General features: G+C 40.7%; 1 protein-coding gene across 1 annotated transcript in view; it reads left to right on the forward strand.

The window, feature by feature from the left end:
- Positions 1–24,767, forward strand: part of prdm5 (PR domain containing 5) — a 50,795-nt gene extending 26,028 nt beyond the window's left edge. The window contains exons 13-16 of the mRNA XM_007550754.2: positions 375–468; positions 12,684–12,769; positions 17,861–17,965; positions 23,820–24,767. Coding sequence (XP_007550816.1) covers positions 375–468; positions 12,684–12,769; positions 17,861–17,965; positions 23,820–23,984 — 450 coding nt within the window. The 3' untranslated portion in view covers positions 23,985–24,767. The remainder of the gene's footprint in view (positions 1–374; positions 469–12,683; positions 12,770–17,860; positions 17,966–23,819) is intronic.
- Positions 24,768–26,203: the final 1,436 nt, after the last annotated feature.

Here is a 26,203-nt window from a genome sequence, read left to right on the forward strand (position 1 = left end):
ACATCCCCATTGTTGCGAACCCACACAAAGCTGGATGCATTTTGTACCAATAAAAACTCAAGCTAGGTTATTGGGGGGAAATACCATTCCCGATATTTATAGTTTTTTTCAGTCGTAGCTTTCATTCAAGCTGGCATTAAAATGTCTTAAAAAGTCTTAAACCTGCAGCTTTTTCTGATGAAATGAAACGGCAGATTTGGTGTCGACAAATAGATAGACGAGAATCTGACAAATACGCTGTCTGATATTAAAATCCATCAGTCACACTGGATCACATTTTCAGAACACTGGAAGGATCAAAGATTGAATGTTTTTTTTTTTCTGATGTTGTCTTCCCATCCACCACATGTTTCTCTTTATCATTTCTGCGTCAGACTCACACGGGGGAGAAGGAGAAGATTTGCCCCTACTGTGGACAGAAGTTCGCCAGCAACGGCACGCTGAGGGTTCACATCCGCAGCCACACAGGTCGGTGTCAAATGAATCTGGTCATGAAATGATTTAACACTTGCGCAGCATAACAATCACTTTAAGAACGCAGCGGCCATTCTTGGCACAGAAAGATGAAAAAGTCTCGGTTAGCAGCACCTCTCCTGTATATCCAGTCTGTTCGGATCGCGTTTAGACGTTAGAAAGATGCAACATGTTGCAGCGTTGCTTTCATCAGCCTCCTGCACCCCCCACAGTTTTGAGGCCTGGATGTTCATCAGACTGCTTTAAACTAAAGCTACACATTCCTGTGTGTTTCCTTACCAACAGACTGGTGCAGAGGCCTGGCTCGGCCACACAGACGCTTCTTGGCTTCCATCCCCTCCTTTTTTTCCTTCCCTCTGTCTCTCCGCCTGCCTCCTGGCCGTCTTCTCCTTTTTCTCATTTATTCCCACTTACAGAGCCTTGGAAAAGTATTCATACCCCTTGGACCTTTTTCCCCAATTAGTCACAAACGTCATTGTGTTTTATTGTGGTTTTATGTGACAGGCCGACAGAAAGCAGTACATCATGGCGAAATGGTGAAACTTGGAAAAAAAAAAAAAACAAAACAAAAAAACGTCTGGGGCTGCACTGTTGCCCTGCAAGACGAAGGTTCTGGGTTCGAGTCCGGTTTTTCTCTCTGTGGGAGTTTGCATGGGAACTCCAGTTTTCTCTCACAGCCCAAAAACACGACCGGCGGATGACCGAACAGACGATGAGCGGTCACGTGGTTGCTGGAGTTTATATTGGTTATTTAGTGAAAAAGTAATTAACACAATTCCTCAACGCGTCAGATAAACGTTCTTCAATAGTACTCATGTCTTCCGCTGATACCAAAACCAGGTTTTGGTGACTGGCTGAAGAGAAATATCAACATCGCTGTCCGAGCTCATTCCCGCATAAAACACGACGACCAAATTCTGACCAATCACGCAACACTTCACACACAGCGCAGTCAAAATATTCGACCCAGGCCTGATGTCGAGTTCAGCAGATTGCTGGTTGTACAAGGTTTTTTCTTTTTATTTAGGGCCACCATTTAATTTAATTTAATTTAATTTAATTTTCATTTTATTTCATGAACAGTTGATGTAAAAACTAAAAGAAATCACGAATGAATCGGAGCAGAAAGAAGCATAAGCTTGTAGCATCTGCCCTTTGTTCGACCGTAATTGAGGGGTGCTGAACAAAAAGGCACACCTTACTTTCCATTTGATATTTGAAAGCAATTCCTAATTCATGTGCAGTTTTATTTTCCGATTATGACTTGTGTCTCACATAAAAATAAAGTACAACTTGCGGTTGCAACGAGACAAAATTAATACTTTTTCAGAGCTCTGTAAACTTTTTCCTTTTCTGCGCCTCGTTGTGCCACGTCACTCTTTCATCTTCTGTCCATTTGTGGCCACAGACCGGCCTGATGAAGCATCTCCATGTTGCTGCTTGGAGTTTATCAAAAGAAAAAAGAAAAAAAAAACTGACCAAACTTACTCATCAGCTAGCCTCATGCACAGCTCCACATGTAAATAAGTCTTATAAAAGCCCATTAAACACTCGTTGCAGCTGCATGTACAATTACTGTGTCAGAGTGTTTGCGTGTGTTGAGTGGTGGTCCCTTAACAAGCCCACCGCACTTTGTCAACAGCTCCTTTTTTTGTGTGGGCGTGCGTGCCAACGGCGGATCCGTGTGTTTGCGTACATGTGTACGTGTGAAGGACAAACCAACAGAAAGAGAGAATGTGTACCAGTGTGGTCCGCAGGCCGCTCTGATTGTATTTATACGGCATAAACAAAAAGCGAGGAATGCTGGGGGAGGGGTGGGAGCCGAAGAAACACCTAAAAGAAAAGAAAGGAGCAAACAGAGAAAAGACCACTCCAAGAAAGCATCCAGCCGCACGACATTTGACCCCGACTGGCTGTAAATCTGTCCTCTGGTTCTGTAGTTGTTTATTTTTTTGTTTGTTGTTTTTTATATGAGGGGAGAAATAACTTGTTCCTTCCCAAAGCAGTGACCCTGACATCATATTATACATCATGATACATCTAAACACATATACTGCAGGTACGACTCCTGAATTTTACCCAAATTGTAAAAAAAAAAATGGGTCTAATAAAAGAAGATAAAGCTTAAAAATGCCTTTATTTCCAGACCACATGGCAAAAGCCCAAGTATTTTTGTTGTAGTTTCTGGAGCTAATATATTAGTACATTTGAAATAAGGCAAAACTAACTCTCAAGTAACTTTTAAGCAAGATCTAGGAGATTGTTTTAAGTAAAAAAAAAAAATCCTTAAGATACATGTAAAAAGTATTAGTTCCCCTGGCAAATTATTGAACTTATAACCAGATATTTTCCCATCTTTTAAGTGAGAAAATCTGCCAGTGGAACTTTTTTTTATCATTATTAAGGAATTATTGACTTAAAACAATCTCCTGTTTTGCTGAAAAGTTACTTGTGAGTTAGTTTTGACTGAGACATTTGCACTGGAAATTAGACCAAAAGCACTTGGTAAGATTCTGTTTATGCAGTGCACCCTCAGAGTTGCAGTCCCTCACCTCTCCCGCTCCTCTGCATGACAGACAGGAAAGTTTAATCTTGTTTATCTTCCTGCTTCACAGGAACAAGTCAGCATTGATTATTTACCTGCTAAACACTGAGGACTTTGTTGGGGGTTTCCCGGAGATCTCCTCCCCACCCCTATCGCTTTACGCAAAACGCCGCGGTGCTTCACCAGCAGAGTCGGCTAAGCGATCTTCGCGAAGTGTGAAACAGATTAAAGGGAAATTTGAAAGAAGATCAACATCAATATACGGAGCGGTACAGAAAGGCACGCCATGTATGTTTGAGTTGGATCGCGTTTCAGTTTCATTTGGTCAGAGAACATCGTGTTGGGCTCGAACAAATTAGCCGAAGTGCCACGGAGGCTGGCGTCTTCTCAGAAAGCAGTCGTTTTTATGAGATCACTGACAACCCATAAAGTGTGAGCTGTCAGAAAAAGCTGGACCGAGGCGTCGTGGAGCTTAGCGCCCATGATGGATGTTTCTATCATTTTCTAAATTATTCTTTCTGGCCCGGCCGGCGGCGATGCAGATATCAACCGCTTCACATCACAGCTCGGTGAGAGCAGACTTTCCCACCATGTGTGCCACGTTGTGGTGAATAACCGTCGCGGGGTCATTAAAAGCGATCTTTGCCAAGGGAAATGTTGACAGAACCCAGTGACACGCCGTCATATTGACATCATAGGACATGTCATGTTGGCAGCTAGCATCAGTGTTGGTCTGTGAGCCGTGGTGCAACAAACTGGTGTGTATTTCAGCTCATGGAAAAATTAATCTGGGGAGGGGTCCCAGTTTGACTTCGATGTCTTTGCGCATATTTGGCGTCTAGAAAGAGCATTTAGAGGCTTATGAATGTTTATGTCAGTGATTCCTACAAATTGAGAGAGCAGGAACAGAATAAGGACACGTCTACCGCTAACATCTGTCAGAGCTGCGATGTGCCGATGTGGGTCAGCATGGATAGATGCTTGGTGTAAATAATATGCATACAGCATAAATCCATAAAGCTTTTTCACTACTAAGATTTTTTTCTTGTATTTTGTTGCATAAATGTGAGATGAATGAAATAAATGTTTTTTTTTCTTCCATTTTTAACAAATATAAATTTGAAATGTGGTGTGTCTGTAACAATAACAAATGTTGATGGATTACACACCTGTAATTATCGCGATAAACAATATTATTGTTGTTTTGAGACAAATTTCAAGCAATTTATTGATAATAATGGCATAATGATGGAGGTTGGCCCTCTCAAAGACGAATACATTTAATTTTGTACAGAACACTTCATACTGGAACTAGAAGATATTTTAAATTACCCAAAATATTCACAACCAAAAACAATAAAATGGAAATAATAAACGGCACACAACAGAAACCATAAAGTTGATTATAAACTCTCTAAAAATATCAATCAAGAAGTATCAATCATCAGAATGAAAATTATCAAGCTAATATGATTTATTACTTATTGCAGCAGTCCTAGGTGTACATTTGTATTTGTGTTGCACCTTTACTTAAAATCCTTAGGGTTCACCTGTTTGCAAAGAGTCCAATACAACTTCACACCTACTACAACATGCTTATTCATCTAATCTGAGAGGCAAGAAGATCATTAATCAGAGAAACCACCGAGAGACTCGTTGTGTCTCTGGAGGAGCGGCACAGCTCTGGAAGGAGAATACTATTAGTCATTCACCCACTAGAAAAGTGGCAAGAACAAAGCCATAGTTAAAACTAAAGTCATTAAATGTCCATGTTGCAGTTTACCTCGAGCCATGCGGAGTCAGCAAAAATGTGGAAGATAGTGCTCTGGTCAGATTTGACCAAGATTGAACTTTTTACTATAAATAATAATAATAATAATAATAATAATAATAAACTAACTGCAGGTCACCTTCAATGCACCGTGCCTAGAGTGAAAGATGGTGTTGGCAGCATCATGCTGTGAGAAAGCTTTTCTTCAGAGTTGACAGGGAGAAGAATGGAGCTGAATATCCCGGGTGTCCACACAGCCTTAAAAAGTCTTAAAATCATGCATCTACAATTAAGGCGTTAAAATGTCTCATATTCAGTTAAAAAGGTAAGTAGGATTTTAATGTGTTAGTCACATTTTGTCTTGACAGGGCTTTTAAATCTTGTATGTTTTATTTCTTTTTCCTGCACAACTTTTCCATCAGGTTTGAGTTGCATTCAGTTGTATTTCTTGCATTTTTGTGACTAACTGCTAGCATAGCTTTGCTAGTTAGCGAGATAGCTGTCTAGCTTTTTTGCATCTATCATGATTTAGTTCAGATTTATCCCCAAATTTGTACATTTCTGTGGAGAAACAGGTCTTAAATTCTGTCTTGGTCTTAAATGGTCTTTAAAAGTCTTAAATTAGAGTTAAAAAAAAGTCAGAAACTTTGGAAGCGAACCTTCAGTGATGACTTGGGTAGAGGTTTATTTTCTGACCCTAAACATGCAGCCAGACGTATGGTGAGATGCTTTAGATCAAAGCATATTCGTGCTAAAACAGCTAAATCAAAGCCCAACTGAGTTTCTGCTTTTTTTTTTTCCAGACAAAAATGTTCATCTCCATGTATACAGATGGGACAGCCCTCAAACCACCTGCAGCTTTAATTACACTGAAAGTTGATTGTACAAAGTCTTGCCTCAAGGAATGAATACAAATGTACGCCACACTTTTCAGACTTTTCAGTCCCAAAGAAAAACATCAAAGTTTATGTTTGCAATGTGAGGGAAAGTGGAAAGTTCAAGGGGTATGAACACTCTGTAACAGCTCAGGGTGTAAATTTAGACCTGTTATGAAAATGCTTTGAATATTGAATTAGCCAATAAAAATATTTAGCCCCCCGAGATGAAACGGAGACAGCTGATTGGGTAAAAAAAACAAAAAAGAAAAACATTAGACAACCTCAACAATGATCACACCCGCTGCCTCCTCTTCAATGTTTTCAGCATTAGTCAAAGCCAGCTGCGTGAGCGAAGGAAGGAGCTCCGGTGAAAACAAGTCTCAGTGCTTGTATGTGGTTCAAAGGGTCATATCTGGCTTCAAACTGGGAAACAGTGAAACTGATTACAGGGGTTAAAAGGATACACGAGACAAAAAAACATGCTCCGGGGGGTCTTTGTGGTCTCGATGACGGTGGCATGCCTGAGATTCGGTGGTGGATTTATGTTCAGAATCCATAAGCGATCATTAAAAGTCTTCATCTTCTTACAGTTTCCCCTCAGCAGCGCTCGCCTTCGCGTGTTGATCTTTCCACCACCGAGGTCCTGACATGTCTGAATAAAGCCATATGTTGGCGAACGTAAACACTCCTTTATGTTACATTGTTTCACACCCAAACAGAAAGTGGAAAGGGCCGGATTCCCACCGGTACCAACCACCGGGTAATAATTACAGACAAACCTTATATTGCATTATTAACAGGTTGTCTACAGTAGGGTTTTTTTTTACATGCGGGGGGCGGACGGGCGGGCGGGGAAATCCCGGTGTCTGCTTTTCCTCAGCCCGGGTTTGAATCAGGGGTGGTTCGCTGACATTTGCTCTGATGTGAGCCTCGGCGAACCAAAGGCTAGCGGTGCAGCCTTTTTTTAACATGAGTAAATCATTGCCATGTGAATTTTGATATATTTGTATAATTATAGAAATGACCCAAAGAAAGAAAAAAAAAAGATGTTTTTTGTACATTTTCTGCTGAGATTGTTCTGCGGCCTGAGATAAGGAGCTCTCTGTTCTTTGTCCAAACATTGGATGAAAAACTGCAATAATTATTGTTTTGAGCGTACTTTCAGAGCTGTACACCAAGTCGTATTTGTGGCGGCTATTTATACGGCACCATTTTTTTAAAAATGTTTTGAAACAGCAAGTGAGTCTGCAACAGAACAGCTGCCCCAAAACAACTAACATCTGGCAGAACTCTGGAGTTATTTACTCACAGATGACTTTGTTTGTCTTAGCTGTGGTCATGGTTACAATCTTCTGAAGCAAAAGCAACTTATCCTGAATTATTTGCTGTTGCTTTGATGATTATGGCCTGTTTTGTGTACGGAGATTGAGAACCCCCCCCTTTTTTTTTTTTTTTTTCAGATCTGCAGCAATTACTGTGTCGTGTAGACGTATTTATACACCTTGAACTTTTTCCACAAATTCTCGTGTTGCAACCGCAAACTGCGACGCATTGTATCAGGTTTTTGTTATGGAACAACATAAACCAGTCCGTAATTGCGTTGCGGAAGGAAAACGGTCACAGTTTTATTTCAATATTTCTTTTACAAATAAAAATCCAAGCAGTGTGGTAATGCCTTTTGTATTCAGCCATTCTAGCACAGGGATATGTTTTGGTTAAACTGTAGCTCTCTGTGTATCTTTAAGGTTGTTTTCTTCCACCACAGTCGAATGGTTTCTGTAGCCACTTCCTAGACTGACCTGAACACTGGACTGATTTAATTACTAGTCAAAGACGACACAAATAAACAGAAAATGTTGTTTTTAAATGAAGCTGTTCGTTAGTAGGAAGGAAAATATCCAAACGTACATGATCCTGTGTGAAGAAGTGATTGCTCCCAAAAATATGGCAGAGTTGCCACTGCTGAGCAAAATCCTCCCGGTTTTTCCTAAAATTTGATGACCCCCACAAAACTTTCAGGAAAACATTCTGTGGACCGATGAGACAAAAACCGAACTCTTTGGAAAGTGTTTGTCCTGTTTCGTCTGACGTGAAAGTAACACCGGATTTCAGATAAAGATCAAGACACCAACTTTCGAACATGAAGGCGGTATTGTGATGTTCCGGGGCTTTTTTCGCTGCTTCGGGACGTGGAAGACTTGCTGTGATAAATGAAACCATGAATTCTGCTGTCAACCAAAATATCCTGAAGGAGAACATCAGGCTGCCTGTTGCCAACTTCAAGCTGAAGCCAGCTCAGGTTCTGCAGCAGGACAATGATTCAAAACACCAGCAGTTCCATCTTTGGATGGCTGAAGAAAAACAAAATGAAGACTTTGAAGTGGGCTAGTCAAAATCCTCACCTGAATCCTATTGAGATGCTGTGACATGACATGCAAAACACGCTCATGCTGTGAAAACCTCTGAAGTGGCTGAATTACATCAGTTCTGTAAAGATGAGGAGCTCCAAACTCCTCCACAGCTGGAAAAGACTCACTGCAAACACTTGGTTGCAGTTGTTGCTGCTAAGGGCAGCCAGTCCCATGTACTCAATGCCATGTAGGTTTGGATTTTTTTTCCCCCTTAGTAATAAACTACTTCATTTAAAAGGTGTCTTTGACTAAATACTTACATTGGTTTGATGTTTCGAAACAGAAAAGTGTGACAAACCAGGCAACAGTGGCATTCTTGCAGCTAGATTTGAGGATTTCTTAAAGGATTTCTTGTGATTCTCACGCTTGGTCTCTGCAGCTCTCTGAGAGTTGCAATAGCCCTGTTGGCCTGTAGTGTTAGGTGGGCGGCCATTTTCTTGGTCAGTTTTCAACTGTGTCATGCCCTTTTCCAGTTTCAAAAGATGGACTGAAACGTGCTGTATGAGATGAACGCGTTGTTGTTTTCACGCCCCTAACCCTGCCGTTTGCTCCTCGGCCTTCATGCTCTCCTCTAACAAACCTCTGGAGCCTTCAGAGAACAGCTGGATTTACATGTAGATCAAAGGTGACTAGCATTTTCACCAAAGCAACTTTAAACAGGCACTTTCAGAAAGCGGAGAAATCTTCTGACGCTCTGACCTCATCAGGAAGGTCAAGTGTGAAGGTTTTGGGACAATGGGAATCTCTTATCATCTTCAGCACGCTTATATCGCATTACCTCCGTGGCCCCTGACAGCATGAGGCAGAGGGCGGAGGGACCGGGACAGTGGAGGGTCACTGTCTGCTTCAACCGGAGGAAACCCAGAATTAATTTCTGACGGACAGCGCTAATGTCTTTCAGATCCGGAGCCTCGGAGCTACAAAGGGTTCTCCGCAACACGAACACAAGGCGGCAGGCAAAATGACAAAAGCCGACCATCTGCTAACCAGACGCGCAGACACACGCATGTGTGCACACACATACGACACACACAAGCCTGTGCCAAACGGATCGATTAGCAGACTAGGGGTGTGAGGGCCGCAGCAGGGGGGGCGGGAGGCAGGAGGGGGAGACACCCAGGGTCAAAGAGGCGGTGTACAGTTTCAGCACATGCTAAATCAGTTACCATCTCGGCCCACATAAAGCCCCGGCTCAGCGCTCGCAGCCACCCTTCGTAATCCCCAAACAATCTGGCTCAATCTGGAGAATAAGTGGGGGGGGGGTTTCTAGTTACAGTAACACTCAGCAGAACAGACACGCATCGTCTGGCACGCTCGACAGACACCGACGCTGGAGGAACGCCGCAGTTTTCCAAGTAGCATTTGTTTGTTTCCTGTTTCAGCTAAGAGGTTGGGTTTTATTCCAAGCTCAACCATTTCAGCGGTAAACTCGAGTAGCCTTGAGTGGCTTACTCAAACGCTCCTTGCGGAAACGGCCTCCTTATATAACACCGAATCCCGTCACTTTGTCTCCCTGGGTTTTCCAGATGAGTCACACATGTTCAGAACCAGAGAGTGTATAGGTTAAGTAGGTGAATTGGTGTGTAGACTTGCATTTGCAGGCTGGAGTGTGTGCTCTGCATTAGCTGACAATAGCCAGATTCCTGCGAGGGACGCTCTCCAAGCCGCAGAGTACGCTGCCACACCATGCCATTAGCGCGGTAATGCCTCCAACAGGACTGCCCGAGGCTAACGCCGGGCCTTAACCCGACACCGCACATGCTACATATAACCAAAGATTTACCGTCTTCTTTCTCAAAACACATCTGGGATTCAGATTTTGCTGTTTGTCAACAAGAAAAAAACAAAAAAAACACAACCCTCCTGCCGAGCTGTGGGGGTAAGAGGGATTTGGGACGGATTTCCAAGCCATCCTCGTGCGCATGTTTCACTACGTGTGATCAGACCGCATATGCCACGTTAACCCTTTCCACATTAACCTGAGGCTGCACGTTTTATTACCCGGTGTCACTGGTGCTGCTCCTCTGAAGCCCTCTTGTGGGGGATTTATGGTGGGTGGGTTTAGAAGTCGACTTGTATATCTGCTACATGACAGCTGTTGTAACTTTTCTGTTGACAGACGTGCTTTGTAGGACGTAAATATGAAGTGTCAGGATAAAGTCCTTGAACATGATTTTTCTTTCTTATTTTTTTCCTGAGCTTAACTTTTCATAAAACAGCTTTAAAAACAACTTCCACTAAATATTTCCTGTGCTATCGGATCAACCTTTCAGGGTTTCTGATTGGACCTAATCTGAACCTGAGGAGAAAAAAATGTTCCTCCAGAAGAACCGTGTTTATAACCTGGGATAATATCAATCTTCTCATATATTCCCACAATGGGTTTTCTGATCTAATGAGCATGTTTGCATTTTGAATCCCAAAGAAACACAGCTAATTAACCTTCTTATTTAAAAGGGCAGCACATGTCCCCCATCAATAAAATTACTTGCTTGCCTCCTCAACATCGAGTCACTGAAGACAGATTATGGTCGGACAAACCAGGCAGGAGATTAAATTGTTGTAGGGAGGGACTAAGCAACAATAGGTTATTATGTTTCTGTTTAAGGAAATGTTTATGTCAGTGTGTTTAATTTTATGTATGTGAACATGGAACCAGTGAGAAATTCATCTTCTAATTTTGTGCTGTTAAAGATTCATTTAAACCATTGTTCTCGCTGGGTGAAGTGGTTTCATCGCTAATTCAGTGGTTTACTTTTAAAGGTGCACAAGGTCTGAATTTAACCTGGACTTTTCTCTAATCAATAAAGCCAATTTTTTTTATACCCAAGCTCACTATACATCCAAATTAAAATGTTCAATCCAACGTCTTGTCAGAATTGGTAGGATTGGTTTGAATTGGTTTGTATGTGGGGACACACCCACCTATTGGCCCAGTCCATACACGGAGCTCAAAGCCTCCCCTGAAGCCCACTGGTAGCCTCCATTATCCATTTGTAAACCCAGTTAGATTGAGTGTTTGGATCTTTGTCCGCCATGTTGTCTTGTTTTGAAGTGAAGCTACCACATTTGTCATTATTTATTCTTGACACTGTGATACTCACCAGTACAAGTGGAAGTGAAACAGACCCATCACATAACGGCGCCACCACTATGCTTGGTAAATGATACATCCACACACTGTAGAGAGCACTCAGGTCAACCGGCCAGGTTTTCCTCAATATTTCCAGGTCAAAGGTAAATTGTAGAGTGGATCAAACATTCACTTTACCCCTCAAGACTGGGCTGTACCCTACTTCTTCATTTCTGCATTCTTATTTATTTTGATGACATCATTCTGTTTGCGTTGTGACTGTCGGTTTAATTGTGAAACACTTTCGTTAACTATTCTTGTTGACTGACGTTTAACTTTAGCTTCACTTTGCTCTCAAAGTACAGATTGAATAAAAGTTTGTGGAAGACAAATAACACTTTGTTATAATTGTTATTGTAGTGAATAAAAAGGCTAATGTTAAGCTTCTGGAATGATAATGCCCCAACGGTATTCAAAAATTAGCAGGCTACACACAAAAAAATTGAGACTGCGCCTGGAAACCGGCTGGTTTAAATAAACTCTGTGTTTTCTCAGTGGTCAAATAAGCAGACAGGGTTATTCTCATTTCTACAAAAAGTGTGTAGTTTTTCCTCTAACTTGTTAAACGTCATCCATCCAAAATTTATTTGGGGTTTGTGTTGATATTTGAGTCTGTCTGCGTGCATGTAGCTGGATGAGCGAAACCTTTAAGAATAATTTCAAACATATGCGGTTCAAACATTGGCAAGTCTCATAATCTCTAATCTACATAATAATTCAGTTTGTAGGTATAAAAATCAAACTCGTAAATTAGCTTAATATTCTTGGCCACGATTCAAACTTCTAACCAGAACGGTAAATTCGACAGATGAATGTTTTACCAGTTTTATTTTTTTATTCTTTTGACTCAGGGATTGATTTGAACATCAGTTTGGAAAGATTGAAACAACGTTTTCTTATCTTTAAGTCATTTCTGTTTTGGGGGTCAGCTTCGTGTTGCTTTAATTTCTGCACAGTTCTGCAGGTTATTACCTCTGCTCTCCTCTATGTATTAGCAATCAGCTCTTGGGACTCTTATCGGGCCGGTGGATCAGCACACAGTAAACAGATCCATGTGTCAGCAGGCCATTTGACTGACAGCCCGTCACTTTCTCTTTGTCATCTGCAGCGTGCGCTCAGATAGGATCTATAAGACTTCGACTGGACTGCTTTTGATCCGGCCAGGAGAAGCCAGATATCTTTGAATGTGCTCCGAAACTCCTGGCCAGTTGGAGCTCAGATAGCAAGCCACAGAGTGAAACCACCACAAGCTTCAGATCCACAGTGGAAAGTTGATGAGAGAATGATCTATTCCACACATCCAGCTCAGTCATGTTCATTCGTGGGCTTTTTAGCAACTCCATTTAAAGAAAGGGATGGAGCTATTTAAGAGATGTTCTTTTTGTTGAGCTGTAGTTTAAGCAGTTGTTGATGTTTGGCCTAAAATACTCTTTTACAGTTGGAGTGTTACTAACTGATTTTCATGTCTTAGGTGAGCGTCCGTACCAGTGCCCCTACTGCGACAAAGCGTTCAGCAAGAACGACGGCCTGAAGATGCACATCCGCACCCACACTCGGGTATGTTTGATTTCCTTACAGTAAGTTTCGTCATGCTTTTTATGCAGGGTATTCGTGAATCCTTAAAAGGTCTTAAAATGCCTTAAGTCCATCTAATCAAGTTAAGGTCTTAAAATGTCTTAATTTAATTTTTTAAAAACAATTAAATGTTAATCACAGGTCTTAAATTTTGTCTTAATTTTGTATGTTTTATGTTGTTTGTTTTTCTTGTGGAACTTTCTCATACATCTTCATTGCGTGTGATTTGTGACGGTTGAGGCTCCCGCTAACTCAATGCTAACATACCCATGCTAGCTAGCTAGTGTAAACCGCAATCTCTCTGCGTAAATCCTGTACAGAAAGTAGACAGAGGAAGCATTTGCATTGCTTCCCCTGGCTTCATTTTTCAAACACCTCCCTGATGTTGTTTCTTCTCTCAGTGACAGCTTCTTTATCGAAGAGTCATGATGCATTCACTGTTCAAAAAATTATTAGACTTTTGAGTTTCCAACAAGAATCATCCCCATTTCATTACCTTCTAATTTTACAGGTTTTAATCAATGGTGAACACGTTATTAAAGTGGAAAATAGCAAACAATTAAATTAGTTTTCTTTATGTTATGAATCAACATAACATGCGTGTTACAAAATCTGATGCAAATGACAAAGTTGCAAATGTAACCTTTAGTGGGACTCACTGGTGAATCAGCTCGAAACATGTCAGTGTGGCTCCAGGTGATAATTTATGGACAAACTTTACCAACTTGCTTTCTGTTTGAAAAAAACAAAAACAAAACTGCTGTCTGCTAAAAGCAGAGCAACTTGAGTGATTTGCTTTGAACATCGTAAACTTTAATGACTAGAGTTTCAGCTGCTCTCTGGAGAGCTTTATCCTCTACGTCGAGAGCTATCTGTACACAGAAGCTGCAGTATTCTCTTTTACTGGGCAAATTGTTCTTATGGGTAAAAAGCACATTTTTTGGGGGGAAAAAATAATGTAATCAATACAACAATAAAAACACCCATTTTGGTGGCCATGAATTCAAAAATATGCAGCATTTCTTTTAAAATTACTATGCCAAGCACTGCTGCACGCATCACTTTGGAGGTGGCTGACAAAATGTGCACCTCAGCAGTTTTGCCATTTAAAAAGATGCCTCAATCCGATATCCGATATCAGATCAGTTCTACTGCTCCCCTCTGCTTTTCCTTTGATTTTGAAACTAAATGAAGATGTAGAGTAAACATAATGAGAGGCAGTGTTCAGGGTGGGAGAAATTAAAGGATTAAAGGCAGGCTTTTCATTTCTCACAAGTTTATTTCCAGAGCTGGGACATGCTGCTCCTTCCTCGGCATCAGTTTTCAACTTATTGAGCTTTTAGCCAAAACAAAACTCTCTAGCCATCTAAGCATCTGAACATGTGTGCTACTTATGACAAAATCGACATAAAATGTGTTTTAGATGATATTTCCATCATCAGTTTGACTGTGACATTTGCAGCCTGTCAGCATTGCTCACTGAAGCGTTTTGTTCCCGTTTTTAATGCTGTCCAGAGTACAGTGCGCTGCCCTGCCTGTTGCAGCGTGTCAACAGCGGAGGTATCCCACTCAAGTCGTCCGTCTCCGTAGAAACAGGCAGATGTAATTTAGCGGTGAGCTGCTGATTAGACTGACTGATGTTTTTGCTCTGAATATTCCCAGACCTGTCTTTGCTCACAGTTCTCTAAAATATGGGCTGAACAGTTACAAACAGCAGAGCCGGATGAAGTCACTGTTGGGGAAAAAAACCCCAAAAGAAACTAATGTCATTTGGCCGAAGGAGCCGCAGCTCACCGTTAATGAACACATGATTTCAGATGGATGAGGCCGGGGTTTCGTGTGTTTCATCCAACAAACCACATCTCTGGCAAACCTGGGAGGAACATGGCAGATATCAGGCTTCTGGTTTTACTGTCTCACATTTTTAAATTTCAGTTTTAAATGGATGTGATTCAATCAGATCTTCTGACTGATGAAACAAAGTTTTTGAAACAAAGCCTTCAATCACTTGTGGCATTTTGACAACTTTAAACAACGGTTTAAGGAAATTAGAGTTAGACTTGCCGCATTTTAGTCACATTATGGCTAATTTATGATCCATGCATTTTGTAAAAATCTTGAGACCCAATATTGATATCTCTTTAACTATAAATACCAAAATATGTTTTCTAAATATACAGAGTCTTCATAAACCCTTTTATTTATAGTTTCTGTTGTGTGTGGTTTTTATTTCCTTTTATTTATTGTTTTTGGTTTGGTTGTCTTTTATTTTGCATATTTAAAATGTCTCCCACTTCCAGTATGAATTAATCTCTGCAAAATTAAACGTTACCAGTCTTTGACAGGGCAAACTTGCATTATTAATACTTGAAAATGGTCTCAAAATGACAACATTATCGTTTGTAATTTTTGGGACAATTTATCATCCATAAAAAATGTGTTACTGTGACAGACCTCCAAGTCTGTTTTAGCTTCGTCAATGTGCCGTGCTCCCAGTTTCACCTACATGTTGGTCAAAGATGCTTCATCGTATCGTTTCCTGTTAAAACTTGATTGTTGATGATGTAGTGTCAGCCATTCCTAATTGGCTGTAAACAAATCAGTGCACTTTTTCCATCTGCACACTTTCCTCTGAACCGAGCTAAAATACGACAAGTCAAACAGCGAGAAGTTTCTGTTTGTTCACTGCTCTTCCAGAAAATCACGTGTCTTTACACGAGAACATCGGATGAAACAAATGTGATTCACAGAGTCACAAATCATTGTAACCAGTTATAATTTGAACTTTGTCATGGTTGAAATGTTCCTCTTTACCTTAAAGCTGCAATATGTAAAGTTTACAGAAATACATTATTTACACATTTGTTAAAATTGTCACTCTGTTGTGACAGATAATCTGTGAAAGGTTTGAGTTCCTGTGCCGAGCGCTACTATTGAAGAAACACACTGCTCCCAGTCAGAAACAACCAATCAGACCAGGAGGAGTGTCTTAGCGTTGTCAATCACCCTTGTGTATGCGATAATTAAAGCGGTGGACAAACAAATAAATGGTTTCTATGCTAACTAGCCTTAGCATTCATGGCAGGCTTTGTTGTGGGGAACTAGCTTTAACGTAGCAGAGTGGAAGCGGTAGGGTGATTGACGGCAGTAAGACCCTCCTCCTGGCTCTGATTGGTTGTTTCTGACCAAGCTGTGTTTTTCTGCAGACAGCAGAAGGAGCACAAGGAGGAAGTGGAAGAGTTCAGTTTTTTCTGGTTTATCTGTCTCATGGTGTCACAGCAAAGTGACTGTTTTAACAAATAAGTAAAAAACTTTTAATTTTTTCAAAAAAGTTATGCACTGCAGCTTTGATCCCATTGCACTCCCAGTAGAAAAAGCACTACATCACTCTGACCAGTCAGCTTTTCTCCTACAATAACATGGTAATCAATCCTGCAGGGTTCCTGACAGGCTGACACCGCCTTAAGCCATGTTGCCAGCATGTCTAAAAAAAAAATCCTTTTGGTTGTTGGTTTCTTGGTGACCTGAAGGCCGTCGGTGCGCAGCAGCTTCCTGCTCGCACGCCGCTTTGCAAATACCTGCATAGTTAATGCGTCACGTGAAAAGATCTGCTGCTCTGGGACTGAACACACAAGACCCGGTCCGCGCTTTGCTGAGTGTGCGCTTCGTAGGAGACCGGTCGTATTCAGGTGAAAGGTCGGGTCAGAGGTCGTAGCCCAAACAGCTGCTCGAAGGCCAAAGGTCACCAGGTACAGATGTTTGATGTTACCGGGGTCACAGTGGTGCATTGTGGGTGTTACTTAAAAAGTCCATCCATGCGTTTTTGTTTTATTGTTTTTTCTTTTAACTTTTCAGAGTTGTGGAAAACTTCTGATTCTGGTGAAAGCCGGGGGATTTCAGTAGGAATTAGCATTACATTGATCGGAACAGAATCCGCTTCCGTGGGGCGGGGAGGGCTTCTCTCTCACACACAGGGGGCTTTATTTCCATTGTTTCCCCCTGGCTCCCCTTCGCTCTGTCACATGCGCACAAACAGTCGCATCCTTAAAGCCGCTCGCAGGCGCTACACGCAGTGAACCTGATCTTTACCTCCCTTTGTCTCCTGTGTCACTGGGCACTCCTTGCCCAACCCACATGATAGCGCCTTTCCCAGGACCCTTGCTTCCTGCTTTCACCCCGTTCCCATGACAACTAAGCCCAAAATGGGGCAGAGCCTCCGCTATCAGCCAGACTTGTCAGAAACGGCGGCAGTGGGAACCAGCCCTTCACTATCTCCTTCTAGTTCCTCCTGAAAGTCTTTAAAGTGTCAGCGGCGTTTCCCCTCAGCAAGCAGCACACGCCTATCGTCCTCCCTCTTCATCATGCATACTGTACACACACACACACGCACACACATGCACTTACACACGCACTTACACACGCACACTTGTATAGTTGTGACAACACACTCACGGTGAGATAGCTGCTTCTGGCTGAATTGCAAAAACACAAAATCTTATAAAGTATTTCTGGTCTAGATTCTTGGGCAAATATTTTAGTACACTTAAAATAAGACAAAACTAGATCATAGGTAACTTTTCCACTAGATATAGGAGCTTTTTTTTTACATCAATAAGTCCTTAAATTTGATGAAAAAGTGCTAGTTTCTGTAGCAGATTATTTCACTTATAACATGGGAAAAATGTCTTATTATAAGTGAAATAATCTGCCAGTGGAACCAGTACCTTTTCAGAAACACCTTCAAAGCCAGTTCCTGTTCCTTCTTTTCCTTTACTCTTTTTAGGAATCCATGTGTTTTTGATGGTCCCCATGTTGGCCGTCTCCCATCTCCACGAGCGTACAGGCATCGGGGTCGGGGTGTGAAAGTTAACCTGGGACACTTCCACATCTTTCCTGCATGTCTGTGTTTGTTTTCCTCTCTCTCTGCATATACGCTCCAACATGTGTGTGTCGTTACTCTTTTTTTCCCCCCCTTTTCGTTCTTTTCCCTCCAGGTTTCGTCCATGTGTGATCAAAACTGGCCGCGTTCTGTCATACAGAGTGCCCTCTTTTAATCTCCCCGTCTCTCCGCAGGAGAAGCCGTACAAATGCAGCGAGTGCAACAAGGCCTTCAGCCAGAAACGAGGGCTGGACGAGCACATGAGGACGCACACGGGAGAGAAACCCTTCCAGTGCGACGTGAGTGCAGACTGCCCGTCATTTTTCGAGTCCTCCCTGTTTTCGTCTCTGTTTGCTTTTTGTTTTTTTGAGAAATGTGACGGAGTTCTGGCACGAGGCCAGATGCGGAGCTCGGTTCGAGCCGGATAGGGATCTTGCCTCTCCGGAGGGGCAGAGTGAACAGATCTCATGTAAACACTTTGAGAGGATCAGAGGGATAAATTACCCTCTGCTTATAATACTGCAGAAGTAATAATTATTTGCAGAGACACGCAACAGAATTTCCTGTCAGTGTTTTGAAACTTCTATAATGTGAAACTTTGGGAAGGACTTAAAGATTTATCACAAAATGTTGTGATAATGATAAAAAGTGACAATAAGAAAAAGTTATTTAGGTCTTCATTAGAAAACCAGTCAGAAAAAAGTATGATTTATATCACTAAACTGCACACAGTAACTGCATTTAATTGTATTTTTCAAATTTGTTGATGTTGTCTTTGATCAAACGGTGGAGAAAATAGTAAAGCTAACAATCAACAAACAGTTTTTAACATCAGTAATTAGAATTTATTGTGACAAGGATAAATCAGAATTCCTATCACGATAAGAAATTTATCGCAATAAATGTTAAATGATGCGATAAATTCCCAAACTTTATCACCGTTTGTGACATTTTTACAACCAAACCTTCAGGCTGAAAATCATCTCTACTAATCAGGTGAATATTCACCCAAACCCAAAAACGTTTTGCTAAGTTACTGAAACCAAAAACAACAATTCAGTTGTAGAAAAGCAGCTCTAAGAAATCGCTGGGCACAATTTCAGATAATTTGATAAAAATACTATTCTTGACGACGTGGCCGTGTGACTCTGAGCTCCTACCGCTGATTTACTCGTCAGCTCTGTGATGAACTACTTCTGCTTGGAGTCACATCTGAACAAGCACATGTTTTTTATCTTCAGTGTGACTAACAGTTTCCAAAAGACTCGGTTATCTCTGATATATATCACGGGTGAATTGGGGTTTTTTTAGCTTTGAAATCTTAGAAAAGATGTTCCCTAAAACTCCAGAAGATGATTCTCCTAAGTAGCGTAGCTTTCCACGGCTAACGAGCGGAGCGGCTAAAGGCTAAATACCTGTAACGGCTTATGTTCTGGTTTCTTTAAGTAAGAACAAATAGTCCGAGCTAAAATATGACCAAATGTTGTTTACCTCGCTGAGACACTGGATTCTTGCTGTGCTTGTGGGATTACAATCGCCGTGCTTTGCAAAACTGCTCATGTCTCCTGAACCTTTTTACATTGAGTAACGTTAAAACCACGGACTTCATTGTATTTAATGGGATTCTAGGTGATGGACCAAGGAAAAGTGGTGGATGAGTATTCAGCCCTTAAAGTCAATGCAAGACCAACGTTTGCTGCATCTTCTAGTCTTATTTTCATTGTTGGGTGTGGAATTCTTCTTTCTGCATTCAGCATTACGTCTTTTGGTCTCTCATATGAAATCCCAGTAAAATACATGCTAGGTCAAGGTTTTAATGTGGTAAATGTGTGGAAAAGTTCAAGGGGTATGAACAGTTTGGGGGCTAAGGTTAGATGACTAACAACAGTGGTGTTCAGCGTTGATGTTAATGGAGATAGTTACTGTTTATGAGATCTGGAGAGTTTTCCCTCATTGAAAGAGCATCAAAGAAGACCTTTGAAGGCTTGGTCTTCTTTCAGTTGGCTCCACCATATGAAATTTTGCAAACGGCCTTGCCAAAGACACTTATCCACTATCCAAACACATTTCCAAAACTTCCCTAATGGGTTTGGGTTACAAATCAGCAAGCGAGTAACCGAAGCCAGTAAAACCTTAAAACATCTGATTCTTCTGAATATTGAGGGTTTTTTTTAAGGCTTCTGAACCAAAATTAGAAAACCAGAAATTGTTGCAATAGCAGGGAACAGTTTGCTCAGATACAGTTATCTCGTTTCACTGAGATGCTAAACAGCAGGTCGTCAACAGGAAGTTAATTTCCACATTTCCCTAGCTTGATATTTGTGGAGAAAAACGTGGATCTGAAAAAAATGTTTATCCATCCGTTCATGCGGCTCATTGTGAACTTTTCACACTGCAAGAACACAAAACCTTTTTCCAAGTTTGTTTGGTCTAGTTTCGAGTGCCAATATCTTTAGTACACGTGAAATAAGACAAAACTAACTTACAAGTAACTTTTCAGCAAGGAATGACAACATATTTATGTCAATAAATCCTTCGTATTGATGAAAAAGTACTTAAGTGTACATAATAAGTACATAATAATCTGCCAGTGGAAATACATTACAGGGTAACACTTTATTTGAAGGGGGTTGAATAAGACTGTCATGACACTGTCATAAACATGAATAAGCCTTCATGAATATTTATGACTGTTGTCATAAAGCATCATTCGGTAAATTGTGACACTTTTAATACAAAGTTGACATTATTCAAAATGTCTTTGTTATGACATCTTGACATTAACCAGGAAATCATTACTGTTTAAATTTTACCTTTAATAACATAAAGTTACCTAATTTTTAAAGTGCAATCAGTGATAGTTTTAGAACAAATTTATATCTGTAATGATTTCTTGGTTAATGTCAAGTTGTCATAACGAAGACATTTTGAATAATGTCAACTTTGTATTAAAAGTGTCACAATTTACCCAATGACGCTTTATGACAACAGTCATAAATATTCATGAAGGCTTATTCATGTTCATGACAGGTGTTATGTCATGTTTATGAAAGTGTCATGTCAGTCTTATTCACCCCCCTTCAAATAAAGTGTTACCCATTACAAAAACACAAAATATTACCAGATATTTGTATCTTTTTTCTAGTGAAACAAGACACTAGAAGTTTAGTTGAGTTTAGTTCATTTGAAATAAGACTAAACTTGATGAGAAAGCATTAGGTCCTTTGGCAGATTGTTTCATTTATAACAAGACATTTTTCCCATAAGTGAAAAAAGTAGTAGTGGAACAGATGTTTATAAAAATAACAAAATTCAGGAATTATTTTCTAACCTCTTCATATCTTGATGAAAAGTTACTTGTTAGTTAGTCTTATTTCAAGTGTACTAAGATATTTGCACTAAAAACTACACAAAAAAATACTTGGTAAGATTTAGTTTTTGTTTTTTTTTGCAGATGTGTTCCACCTCTTTTTTGTGTCTTTTGGTCTTTTATTTCTGTACAATATACAGCAGAAAACATAGAAAGTGTGTGTTTTTATTAATGATCCACCATCAGCAGAAGGTGGAGACTGCAGTTCCTGAATAAACATATCAAATTTAAGACCCAGAAAGCTTTAAAGCAGAAACTCCATCCACCCAGAGACTCATCTGCAGCTTTATTTAAATGTCATAAAATCAGCGTCCCACTCACTGACAATTAAGCATCACCACAAAGGCTCCCTCCTGCCCCCCCCTAAAGATATCAAACACTCATCTGGCTTCTTTTTTCTCCAGCCTCAAAAGAGATATTTCCATGTCATTAATCTGATCCTAAGAACCAGTGGAATAACAGAAATGACATTTGGATTTTATTAAAGGAGACGGTTTATGTTCGAGTCAGACAGAAAGGGATCGCACGCTCCCAAGACGCACTTTATGGACGTGAAAAGAGAGCCTGCGGATTCTGCAAAACTACCGAAACATTGTCGAGGCTCTTTGCTCATCAGCTTCCTGTCACTGTAAAAAAAGTAAAAATAGCCCGCCGACGCTGGGTCTGCTATGCGGATTGTCGAGCTGCATTTAGCAACAGCCAGGTAACACGTCGATGTAGATATCCGATGTGATCCGCTTTGCTATCAGAGTGGCTGTTTAATGCCGCAGAGCCACAGATGTGTGCTGTCTGACTCTCCAAATGTAATTCGCAGATGGGAGCCGAGGACGCATGCTGAGATTCTCCCAGCTTTATGTCAAAACGGTATTCCGGCCAATGCTGGATTATCCTGATTGATATGGGGGGGAGCGAGGGGAGCGCGAGGAGTCATCAGTGTAAAATGACTTATTTAGGATAAATGTTGAAGTGCCGTACAATCTCTCCCATCCCTGAAGGGAGTGGAAGGAGGGGAGTTCTCATACTTTATGTCTTCTTTATAAATGAGCCTGTGTCACTGTTATGAAGCCAAACCTCACTGTCAGCCAAAGAACTCAGCAAGTGGAAGCACAAAAGTTTTCTAACCCTTGAACTGCTTCATAATTTGTTTCCAACTCAATGTGATTTAATGAGGATTTTACACAACAGACCAACAGAGGGGAACAAAACTGTAGTGGAAATAAACAGCTCACATGATACAGATGAAATCTGTCTGAAGTTGTTCCTTCACCTTCTTCAAATGAAACTAAATTGGTGTCAAGTGTTTGTGCTGCAAACATTTTCATTGGTGCCGCAATCATTTCAAAGATATTAATAAATGCTTCCAGGGGTCATCAAAGGTCAACCAGCCAGTCCACATTGACAAAGTCGTATTAAACATTGTGTCAATCAACAGTGCTGCTTTTGTGCTGGTTTGTGCTGAAAAAAACAAACAAAAAACAAATAGTTCCTCTATCATTTTAAAGATATCTCTATGTTTCCAGAGGTCATCAAAGGTCAGCTGACCCAGCTACTTTTACAAAACCAAATAAACATGGCGTCCATCAACCGTGCTGGTTTTGTTCAGCAGCAGTTTAATTTGTGTCGCCATCATTTTAAAGATATTAGTAAATGTTTCCAGCAGCCATTAAAGCTCAACAGGCCAATCCACATTTACAAATTCAAATTAAATATGGTGTCAATCAGCAGTGCTGCGTTTGAGCAGCAAAAACTTTAGTTTGTGCCGCTGTCATTTTTAAGACTAAAAAAAGAAAAAGTTTCCAGAGGTCATCAGAGGTCAACCTGTCCTCCTTTGTAGCGCTAGTTTATTGACACCAAACATGCTTCCTTCTGTAAATGTGGGGGAGCTGGTGGACCTTTGATGACCTCTGGAAACATTTATCGATATCATTCAAAGCGTGGCGGCACAAAGAAAAAATGTTGCTGCACAAACGTTGACACGGATTTTGTTTAATCTGTTTTTGTTTAAATAAAATCAAGTGCAGAAAGATTGTCTGTAAATCACCTCATTAGTTAAACTAAGTCACTTGTGTCTAATGTAATCTCAGCGTAAATCCAGCAGCTTTATATTAATCTGAGGCTTAATGTAAAACATACCTAAAATTAACTAAGAAACATTGAGACAGGAAGGTTGAAGAAATGTAACAACTGCACCAAAGTACATGAAAGATATAAAATCTGAATAAAATAAAACGACGAAGAGAAAAGAAAACATAAAAGTCACAACAGAAAAGTCACAGTGTCAGACCTCACTTGAATGCCAACAAAAAAAAAGTTTTAAGAAGCGATTTAAAACGACCCAGACTGTGGGCAGATCTAATCTGAAGGGTATCTTATTCCAGAGAATGGGAGCAACAACGGAGGAAGAACGACTTCCTTTGCTCTTAAGTCGAGGGACGTTTAATAGCAACTGGTTGAGTCCAACTGTGACTTTAAAATTGATCGTTAAGGATGCTCTCCTTCCAGTCTGACCGACGTGCAAAGAAAACGGGCAAACTGGAGGACGTAACACAAACACGTCGAACTTTTACCATTTTTACCTCTAAACGTCTTTCAGAATCCAGCGTCTCTTTGTGTTGATCTGTCACGTAAAATTCCAATAAAATCTAAAGAAACTCCTGATGTAAAGTGACAGTATGCAAAAACATTCAAGGGATACGAGTACTTCTGCAAAGTGGTAGTTCTTCTAGCTCTTCAGTTTGCTGCTGTCATGACCCCTATCAGCCCACATTTGTCCTGTGTTGCAGGTGTGTGACCTCTCCTTCAGCTTGAAGAAGATGCTCAGCAGACACAAGCTGACCCACAACCCCAACCGGCCCATGGCGGAGTGCCAGCTCTGCCACAAGAAGTTCACTCGGAACGACTACCTCAAGGTCCACATGGAGAACGTCCACGGCGAGACGGAGAGCTAAAGCCAATTACAGGAGCACAAGCGAGATCCCCGAGATAAAACCCCGTCTCGCGTTTTACGCACCCGTAAAGTACGAACATGTAGAGATGAACAGATAGCTGGAGTTATTGGCATTACCGATAGAGCCATGTAAGAATATGGGAAACATTAAGGCAGGCATGTGGAAACTGAAAGTTTCTGCCCCCCCTCCGCCTCCTCCCTCAAGTCCTTCTTCGTCATCCTGTTTCCGCATTATTTTTAATATTCGAACAAACAGATTCCCATATGTTATATATGCCTCGGGAGCCGCTGTGTCTGCTCCCAGGAATGTCTTGCATTTCACGTCAAATCCTTCCGACCTCTTGTTCTTTGTACGGTTTCAACCAGAGCTCGTTGTAACCTCGACGTACTTTTGTGGCCAGCAGCCAAGTTCTGAAGGAAACCAGTGAGCCGATTCCCTTTGGGTTCCCTCTCCTGGTTTTATTTGCATCCGTTCACAGTGCCTTTTGTTAAAAGTGACACCTGCTCTTAGGGGGCGTCCAGACCTCCTTCGGATCTATGTCTTTTATTTCTGGAGCTTACTGTACACGCGATGGAGCCGGACCAGTGAAAGCAGGAAGTAGCTGTGCGATCTGCACCGACTCACAACTTTCAGCTTTTGTTTACGTAAAACCCAGAAAGTAGAAACAAGCTTTCATCAGTCAGATCTGCAGCTTTGTTGTTCTGGATCTACTTTACTCTTTCACTTTTTTAAGGGGGGTTAAAGTTCGATCCATGTTTGACATAAAGGGTTTTTGGGAAAGCATTCGCAGCCCTGGAACTTTTTCTTTTCTTTTCGTTTTTTTTTTTTTTTTTGGTGTTACAACTGCAAGCATCAGTGTATTTTAGTGGGATTTTTTTGGAGTTAGACAAACACAAAGTAGCACAGAACTTTGAACGGTGTTTTTCTTTTACAAAAGGAAAGTCTGAATAGCACTGCAAAAACACAAAACCTTAACAAGTAATTTTTGTTTCTAATGCAGATAGATGTCTTAGTGTACTTGACATAAGAGAAAATCAACTTACAAGTAATTTTTCAACAAGACTTAGGAGCTTGCTTTAAGTCAACAATTCCTTAATATTGATGAAAAAGTTCTGGTACGACTGGCAGATTATTTCACTTGTCAAATGGGAAAAATGTCTTGCAATTGAAATAATCTGCCAATGTAACAAGAACTTTTTCATCAATATTGACTTAAAACAAGCTCCTATATCTTGCTGAAAAGTTACTTGTAAGTTAGTTTTGTCTTATGCCAAGTGTGCTAAGATATTTGCACCAGAAGCTGGACCAAAAATACTTTTGCATTTCCACCGTGTAGATTTCAATTTTCCTCCATTACACAAGTTCACCGTCTTCCGCGTGTTGCTTTTTGCCAAACTTTTATTGGAACTTCTCATGATTTTCTTTCATCAGTGGGTTTTTTTCTTCTCTGTCTTACTCAAGGCTCAGATTTGTTTTGGGGGGGAACGCAACTAAAGATCCTGTCAACAGATTAGTTTGTTTTTTTTTTCCACTGATATAGCGCAACAAATTTCCGAGGACCAAAAGAACAGCTGTGTGTCTGCTTAGTTTAAATAGCACTTTGGTTAACTATTCATCAATTAGTTGTACTGGATTTTATTTAGAGGAATCAGAATAAGGGTGGCTGAACGCTAACGTACTTAACTCCCTGTTCAGATTCTCGCTGTAACGGTTTGCAAACCCTAAACTCGTCCAGTCTGTTTAATGGTTCTATTTTGTTTTGGTCTAACACATGAGGTTTGCTGTCATGATGTTTATGGGGTGTGAATACTTTAGGAAGGTACTCTTTGTTTTCAGCAGAATCTGCCTTTTGAACTCTGTCATTAGTGTAAGATGAATGGACTCAGAGTTCAAAAGAAGTTTTTTCGCCACATATTTGTGGACAAACCAGCTTCCTAAAAACGGAACTAAAGAAGAACCAAAGTTTTTGTTTATGTTCATTAGACTCTTTAATCTCTCTTCATGTGTAAGTCGCCCAAGATGTTGTGCCTTATAAAATGTTTACATGCTTTTCTGTTAATCCTTGTTCAATACAGTTTCTTTTTTTTTTTTTTTTTTTTGAGGGTTTTTTTCTTCTTCTTCTTCTTCTTCTTTTCCCAATGCTATTCCGGCTTCCTCCTTCCTTCCATGTTCGGCGTCCTCATGATTAATCCAGCTGTTTGTGCCGCATCTGGAAAATG

This window comes from Poecilia formosa, unplaced genomic scaffold (assembly GCF_000485575.1).
Source record: "Poecilia formosa unplaced genomic scaffold, Poecilia_formosa-5.1.2 Scaffold37, whole genome shotgun sequence".
NCBI lineage: Eukaryota > Metazoa > Chordata > Actinopteri > Cyprinodontiformes > Poeciliidae > Poecilia > Poecilia formosa.